The sequence below is a fragment of the Lycium ferocissimum genome, chromosome 3 (genome assembly GCF_029784015.1).
Source record: "Lycium ferocissimum isolate CSIRO_LF1 chromosome 3, AGI_CSIRO_Lferr_CH_V1, whole genome shotgun sequence".
In the NCBI taxonomy this organism is placed as follows: domain Eukaryota; kingdom Viridiplantae; phylum Streptophyta; class Magnoliopsida; order Solanales; family Solanaceae; genus Lycium; species Lycium ferocissimum.
Window position 1 is genome coordinate 18,152,853 of NC_081344.1, and position 9,383 is coordinate 18,162,235.

The window sequence follows — 9,383 nt, forward strand, 5'->3', positions numbered from 1 at the left end:
TAAGACTAATTTGCATTAACATCCTTAATTAATCGGCCCATGGCTTCGACATTTCAGCTAAGGCCATTCGGAATTCAGTATTTGCAAAATTGACCCCGGCTGTATTGAACTATGAGTTGTTTAATTATGAGGTGGTCATTTATGCAAGATAACAACAATTAGGCTAAAAATCATAATTTAAAACAATTTTGGCAAAATTGGCACAAACATGCATATATAGTAATAATTCAAAGTTCGAGGGGTAAAAGTGGTAAATTCTTTTAATTACTCAAATTTCTTGGATATAAATAAATAAATTGCCTTTTATCTAATTTTCTTGATTTTTTCTGAATTAAATGAAAAATTGTTTGAAATTGTTCATTGTCAGAATTATAGAAAATAATTGCAAAATGTTGTAAAATGTTGATAAATTTCTGAATAATTAATAAAGCCTTGAAGGTTCTCCTATTAATTTATGGAAGTAAAATGTTAACCTGACTAATTGTCTAAAATTATTCAGAATTTTTGTGAGTGTGCCAAATTATCTTATTTATTATCCAAGGACCCTGAGTAAATAAATTAAATTAAATTACAGGGTGTCAAAAATCAGGTGTCAATAGATTTTATGCCAGTTAAAGCATAAAAGTTACTACGAGGTTGTTGGTATTCTAATTGGATTTTAGCATTTTTAGAGTCGCCACCTAATTTATTAAAGGAAAACTAGGAAAATCAAATAAAAGATTTTTCAAGCAAGAGAGAAATCTTTTTGGTACCAAAGTTCAAGGTAAGGGTTCTGGTGATCTCCTATGGAAGGTTTTACATACCCTAGTATTAAAGATCCGTAGAATACGGTTGACTTACTAGCTTCAATGTGTGATTAATGTATTTATTTGCTTAAAAAAGTGTTTAGTTTTCCGTAAAATATCATTCATTTGCATCATAAACTCGAGAAAAAATTTGGCAAAAAGTCCCCTTAGAAAAGGGGTTTTGGTTTTGAAAATGCACATAATTGTTCAACTCACTTTATTGCCGGACTAGGACACACTCGGAATTTCTCCCAAGTAGAGTCACTACTATTCTAGTCCTAATACAATGGGTTTAGTACTTATGAGTTTTATTATATATAATATAGGAAAATATGGAGTATATCTCTGTTTTCATACATATATATACAATGGAGAAAGATAGTTTTAGTAAGCTTAATTTAGATCAATTTTGAAGCTCATAGAATCAACCATATTCCAAGTCCAAAATCCTTTATCCTCAAAGTTGGTCCAAAAAAATTTCCCTCTACCTCAGTCCATAACATTTTGGGTCTTCGGCCCAAATCATCTTATAGGTTTCAATCCAACTATCAAAAGTCCATATTCATTTTTTTTTTTAACTAAGCCCAGATTTTAAACCTCAAATTTCAGATTTCTTATAGTCTCATTTTCACTAAAAAAAAAACAATCTCAAATTCACCGTTTTGCTTTCAAAATATTCCATGTTTGATGTCTTTATTCAAATGATAGGCCCAAGTTTGAAAACAGTAGAGTTATTGCATGACTTCAAAATCATTTTTTCTACCAATCCAATTTAATTATGCATCAAAATCCATTAGGCAATTGATAGTTTACTAACGGGCTTAAGGCCCAAGACAGGTAACAAATATAATTTGCTAAGGACGAAAGGTCCAAAACTTTTTTTAACCAGTCTTGAAATTGCTTAGCCCCTTAGTAAATCTTTACTGCTTAAAAATCAATCCATTTGACACTACTAAGTTCTATTTTAAAGTGATCAAGTTTGAAAATATTGTAGGCGACTTTCCCAAAATACTACGTATTTTCCTAAGTTCTAATTCCTATAGGGTTCTAACATTTCACATAGTTGTTTACATACACCATACATATACACAATATATATAAATGCGAAAAATGAAAATGATATAATAGATTCATCAGACTGGTGAGCCTACCCGAGCCCACCAGTGGCCATTTTCACCCATGGCTGGGCCTTCAACATATATTAGCTTCCCTTACTTATGCGGACTCAATTAAGAAAGGTGGTTGGGCTCTTGGCCCAATAGCTTTATACAATAGAAGTTGACCCAAATAGAGGTGTCCCATGCAAACAAAAGGAGAAAAGGAAAACATGGATTAGAAGGCATCTAAAACTGAGATCAACGAGACAAAGCTTTATGCAATAAATACGTATAGGTCATATGATTTTACACCTATGCTAAATTTATACTATATTTGGTGAAATGGAAACTCAACTAAAATATACAGGCCCACATAGACTAAAATAGCAAAGAAACAAGCCCAATAATACAAGTTCACAAAATAATAGGCCCAGATCTAGAACCAGATAATGGTAGCAAGCTCAATAAGGGAGATAAAATAAAATGAGCCCAAGGTCCTACCATAAAGTATACGAGATAAAAATAACACAGTTTCAACTCAGTGATACACAAGGTATGCCTTCTTATAGACACTGAGGTGTGTACAGCCTGTATAACCTTGTATATCATGTGTATGCCCTTCATCAAATAACACAGAATGGGACAGATGATAGATTGGACATAACTTGTACTCAAGTAAAACAATCATGTAGCCTTCACAGAAAACCTAGTTCTATCCACTTATCATGTCATGGCACATTTAGTAAGGACATAAAGGCAGTCTGAAAGACATGATACAAGTGATACACAATATTCAAGAATCAGATACTAACAGGATGCAGTGACACATAAATAAAACTTAGCATGACTGTATATTTAAGGCATATGAATTACTCTAGTGAGACAAACATCAATATTAGCTAAGTATCAACAAGTAACAAAGGGGAGAAAGAAAGATGCAATATTATGTAAACCAAACAAACTAAAAGCGTGAATATTTGATGGCACAGATTTGACGTGGTCAAGCTAATATAGGCTGAATCTTAACTATTTTTTTTTTTTTAGCATATAGCCATACATGAAGAAGGGCTGCCTTTAGGTGATCACAAGAAAAGGTAAAGTAGGCATGATTTCACAGACCTGAGGGGAAAGCAAATACCAAAGTTTAGGTTTAAACAGGGTTTCTGGGAAAAATATGCACTTTCAAAGATGTTCACATGATACTTTAAGGGAAACAGCTACCTGTAGAAGTGAGGAATAGGTCCAGACCCAGCAGAGGGTAACATAAGAGCATACAATTAACCATCTTGACACTAGGCAGTAAACATAAAGTCTCAGGGCTCTTATGCAAGTGACACTCCATATAGTTGACATTCAAAGGCTCAGATTGAGCATTCAATTGAAACATGTGGAGATTCATAGTGGTCATACATTTAACCCAGACTCAAGACTATATGTAAGGTTCATAGTGATCAAACTACCAAGCTTAGAGCTCAGGCTGACTTATATTCAGACAACAAGTGAAGGCAAGTAATAGTCCTCATGTGACATACTCAGGAAGCAGATAACCAAGTTCACTAAGAGCGTCAGAACTGTTTTTAGATTCAACATAGACTCACACAAAGCAATAGCATCCAACAGGGGCATTTATATCAGCAAATGTACACATTTAACAAGTACAGAGGTGGGATATTATGTTCAAATGCAGAGGCTTATCTCATTATACCATATTTAGCACACTTCATACATTTACACCAAATTCTCAAGTTAACAACTTCCACATTTAAGCTTAAAACATGCTTATCATACTAGCACATAACTAAACCTAAGCCTTCTTCATTTAAATACTCATAAGGGACACCTAATGAGATATCAAACCTAATCTACATGACTCAAATCTTACCACAAGCTAATATTAAGCATACAGGATCATGTTATAGTTTAACATATCATATGTCACTACCAGTTAATAAACTTTCAGTCTAAAACTCAAATAGACAGAGATATAGCATATTTCATCAAACCAACCGATCCATTAGTAAAACAAGCCTTAACTAGACACATGATGGCTCACAGTCCCTTTAGCCATCATAAATCAAACCTATGTGAGTTATCAGCCATGTGTATACTAATATTAATCATTAAACATGCAGCAACATTCATTACTAGTGGATTAAAAGCACAAATAGAGTCTAATAGGGGAGATATTACTACTAATACCATATCCTCAACATAATAGGGATTGAATCATTAAGCACATAATAGAAAGGTGCAGCTAAACATGATTTAAACTAAGAGCATGCTAAACAGAAGCTAAAGTAGGCATGATATCAATCAAACTAATTATTCAACATGCTAAATCTTTACTAAATAGGACCTAAGCTAACAAATAAGCAGGAATCAAATGCTCTTAAACATGATTAAACTTAGCAAATGAGAAAAACTAAACATAACAAACCTTAACATATACAAGCCTAATTTAAACTAACAAACAACATAACTATACTAACAGCTTCAACATACGTACAAAAATACAAACAAACTACTAAAAAAAAGAATATTAAAGGAAAGAAGTTTACCTTTAGTTAGTGTAGCCTCTATCGAGAATTGGACTTGGAGATTCCTTTGCTTCTCAAAATCCCAAAAAGTCACCCACAAAAACTCAGAAAATAAGAGAAAGCAAGCTTTAAAATTTTACTTAACTCAGAAAAGTTAAAGATCTCAAATATTTTGAAACCTTAAGTATTTCGAGTTCTATGAGTATATTGAATTTTTAGTATGCTCAAAACTTGTTCAAATAATGGAGAATAGGGTTCTTTATAAAGAAATCCCCAAACCCCCAAAGCCTAACTTGATTTCAATGTGGGTCAACTTTTAATTCTGAGAATTGGCATATCTTCACAACAATCAAAGGTTGACATTAAACCAAATATGTATCAAGGGCCAGATCTGACCCAAAGTGGTCAATCCACTTGGTTTATCATGAACCAAGCAAAATCCACAGATTCAAACTAGTACAAACAAAACCCATTAAGGATTTATAGAGTTTTGACTGTTGAATATGCAAAAAGTAAGAAAAAGAGGAAGCTAATGCCTCATCTGAGTTGATATGTGGTAGAAATAGGTGAGAAATGGAATAGCATTTAATGCTCTTGCCGCTGTAGAAACTATGCAGGCCCTCATAGTTGCCATTTCCAGCAAAAAACATAAGAGAGAGAAAAGTAAATTGCAACGCAGCTAGGGTTTTTACCCTGAGAGAGAGAGAGAGACGGCCTTAGGGGTCGTTTGGTTGAAAATGGAAAGGGAAAGGAGTTCTGTCCCTTTAGATAGCGAAGTGGGCCGGGTCACGGTCCTTTGGGCCTGGACTCGGTCCATTTTTAAAAGAAATAATGGGCTGCCCCAACTTATATACGTGTAAGAGAGAGAGAGAGAGAGAGAGAGAGAGAGAGAGAGAGAGAGAGAGAGAGAGAAGGCCTTAGGGGTCGTTTGGTTGAAAATGAAAAGGGAAAGGGGTTCTGTCCTTTTAGATAGCGAAGTGGGCGGGTCGCAGTCCTTTGGGCCCGGACTCAGTCCATTTTTTAAAAGAAATAATGGGCTGCCCTAACTTATATACGTGTATACAAACGATGTACATGTATACTACATGTATATCCGTGTATATATGCGTATATATACCGGGTTTTGACACTTATTTTAGTGAATAATCATAATTAAGAAAAGACTAATTAATTTAGCCCCTTAATCATAATTAAATAAGACCAATTAAATAAGTAAAGGTTATCTTTAGCAAATATTGTCCCTTAACTGACTTAATTTAACTAGGCTATTTCAATCATGGCCTTTTGGTCCAATTAGCCATTTTAAAGTAACAGATTTGCACAAACAACCTTAATTGGTCAACTAGAAAGGCAAATTTGCAATAATGACCTCAATTATGGGAATTGATTTCTAATTGGGTCATAATTGAACTATCAATTGATTTTTTTTTTTTTTAGTTGTAGCCATTTAGTGAACAATTTACAGAGTTAATCACAATTAAAGACTCGCTTAATTATGATAAACTTCTAATAAATTGACCATGCAAAAAATAAAGAATTGAGGGGCAAGATGATTAATTCATTTAATTAATCAGATTCCTTGAATTAAACAGAGTAAAAATAATTGTTAATTGTCATTTTAACAATTTGGACAATTAAATAAATAATTGTTATAAATTTCTTTTCTCTTGGTTAATTTAGAATGTCATAATTGTTGCAATAAATATGTAAATTAATTTCTAAACGATTTATAATATCATAGGAATTATTTTACCAAATAAGATTGGTAAAATATTATCTATAAAATTATATAAAATCATTTTGACTCCTAAAAATACATATTTCACTCTGTTTGATATCCAAGGACTGCGATAATTAAAATAAATTATGAGAAGTCAAAAACTAGGTGTCAACAAAAGTTATTGGACTTTAATTGTGTAGAGTAGTTAGTGAGATTGGGGAGTCATGCTTAATTAGGATTTATGTTTAGTTTTACGATTTGATTTGTCGAAGGAGTCTTCTCCATTTATTTGGTTGATCTCAACACTTTTAGATTGATTTTCTGGATGTGAATTTATGCTTATTAAGGGTTTTTATGTTTAGTTTTGAGGTTCTATTGAATTTTCTGCATTTTCTGCTGGATGTTTAGGAAATTGGGGAAGTTATTTGATTTTCATCGAATAGAATAGTTACTGAGATTGGAGGGTCATGCTTATTCAGGATTTATACTTAGTTTCACGATTTGATTTGTCGAAGGAGTCTCACAAGTCTTTATTTGTTTGGTTGATATACATAAATTTAGATGTTTGATTTCTGCATTCTCTGTGTGATGCTAATGGAATAGGGGAAGGTACTGAAATGGTTATTGAATAGAATAGTTGGTGAAATTGGTGTATTTTGCTTAATCAGGATTTATATTCACTTTGCAAAATTTCCTGAAGGAATGTCGCATGTCTTCATTTGCTTTATTGATCTCATTTGTCAAATATGCTTATGGTTTAGGTTGAAAACACAATTTCTCGGCAGTGAAATGTTTTTAGAAACTAGATGTCCGTTTATTTGGTGAAATGTTACTTGTCTCTCTATATGTATACCTATCATTTCTGGAGCTGGTTGCTTCTAATCATCATATACATATGTAGTTACAATGAACTGAACATTTCAGTCTTAATGGTTACTCAACCGAATCGCGACATTAATCAATTGTGGCTAAGTTGTGTTTCCGAGACATGCGGCTTTTCATTGTAGCCTTGCTATTCCTTCTTCTTTTTGTAAATTTGGTAGCTGCTTATATATCTGTATGGAATGCAGGAAAAGAGAAAAGATGTTGTGATAAAGGTGATTGCTGCTGTGACTGTTGGGAAAGATGTTTCTTCACTCTTCACAGATGTTGTTAATTGCATGCCAACAGAGAATTTGGAGTTAAAGAAGCTTGTATACTTGTACCTTATCAGTTTTGCTAAAAGCCAACCTGATCTTGCTATACTTGCCGTAAATACATTTGTGAAGGTACTTCCGTGATGAAACTCATCCTTAATCATTTGTCTTCTGTAAAATGTTGTGGTTTTATTCTTCTCATTACCTACCAATTTGTTCTTTATATGTCGATCTTCACCTGTTTCACTACTACTATAAAAGCTTTAGCTTTCATCATTGATCTAGACTTCTCCACTTAACTGTTTTATAGACCTATGATTGAGAATAGGGAAGTCTTGATAAAGCTTTCTATCTATCTTTTGAGTGGCGTAATGCAACGAGTCACGGGCGTTCATGATACTCCTTTACCCGGTCTACAATGAGAATTGAGATCATAGGGGCTTCTCAACCTGATACATTCCTTCTGTATACCTTTTTTGCTTTTCTATAGACCATAAAGTTTTTCGCTCTTGAATTGAGTAGTTCCTCTTCTTTAACAGGAAAAGAATCTTAATTAGTTCATTCTCTTTTGTTTGTTATATTGAGGGTAGTGATGCGTAGTAATTGGACATAGTACACTAACATAGAACGCTATACCCAAAGACACGAAAAGTCTAAAAAATCAGTGGGACACGGAACAAAAAAAAATACTTCTTTTTTGACAGGTAACTTATTATATAATCATAATCTACTGAGAAGGGATCTCTAACCTTTTGATGAGCCTTGTTTGAGATGAGGGTTTTTCTACGAGCATAATGAACCATCGTGAAACTTATATTTCTTGATAAGTAATGAACTACTCCTTTCAATTAAGATAGGTTGGGATAAGGCAGTAAAAACATTGAATAAGGAATGAGAGGTTAATGAGTTGTTGCATTGGAAGTTGTTTGATTTTCAACACTGCTGCTACTCAGTGATGTGGTTTGATACCATTTTGTTCTGGGGTTCCAAAAGGGCAAAAAATATGAAGACTGATCCGCTCATCAGAACAATGGAGAGGAGTATTACTGGGTTTATTATTTCCTAAAATAATCCTAAGGAAATTAAATGGGTGATTTTTGAAGTATTCTGGCAAGGGTTTATTGTTTTCTAAAATATTCTTGTTGCTGATGCAGATGAAGGTTTCTCTAAGGAATGCAGGAAATGACAACTTCATCATTCTGAAGGTGGGGGACGGACAATGTTCTCTTGATTTCAGGGGTTTAATGGCTACAGTCTTGATGTACAACAAGCGGAGGCTTCCAGTAAGCAGTGGCAATCACGAGTATAAAAAACTTGACAAGGGGTTAAGCACCACCATCCATGCCAGTCACTCCTTCCCGCTCTTCTAAAAGCATTTCCCCGAATGTTTTCTTTTTCGTAAACCTCTTTTTCTTCCACTTGGTAAGTAGATAATTGAAATGACTTAATTGCACAGTAGTCGTGGTCGCGTTACGGTTCAAATTGTGACATCTCGGGTTGTCCCCTTGGGCTTTCATTCTGTCCATCTTTGGAAAGAGGGAGGTCACATTTGTGGCTATGGCATGATGAGAAACACCCTTTAGCTTGGATTTCTTTTTGCCTTTTTCCTTCTAACTCAAGATGCTTGCTTTTATGGGTCTAGAGATCCAAAACATTGTTATAAAGAATGTAAGAACATTTAATATGGGCCTATGCTCTTGGGCTTGTGGATAGCTAGATATGAAACCATCATTCATTTAATGCAAGTCAATTTGGACATCAATAGATGTCATTATGGGCCTACCTTCTTAAGGATTCTTGGATTGGACAATCTAGTTTTATGCCAGGCCTGTTTTATACTTTTATGCACATTTCATTCATATATTAGTTTTCAATATTTTTTAAAATTACAGTTTATATAATTTATACAGATTTCAAACACACAATGATCACACATATCTCAAAACGATACAAACTAATTTTTACATACAATGAATACATAGGTCAATAATCAAAAATACTTTGTAATATTGATTTGAAAATTTATACTAGGAGAGAAGATGAATTTTAGGTCTAAAAATATGTTGAAATCATCATACACGGGGAGAGAGAGAGAGAAATCTTTTTAA

General features: G+C 33.6%; 1 protein-coding gene across 1 annotated transcript; it reads left to right on the forward strand.

Moving 5' to 3' along the window:
* Positions 1–6,335: 6,335 nt before the first annotated feature.
* On the forward strand, positions 6,336–8,998 carry LOC132051001 (uncharacterized). The gene is made up of 2 exons (XM_059442315.1): positions 6,336–7,407; positions 8,430–8,998. Exons 1-2 carry the CDS (start codon positions 7,204–7,206, stop codon positions 8,643–8,645), a joined length of 420 nt encoding a protein of 139 aa, XP_059298298.1. The 5' UTR covers positions 6,336–7,203; the 3' UTR covers positions 8,646–8,998.
* The last annotated feature ends 385 nt before the right edge of the window (positions 8,999–9,383 follow it).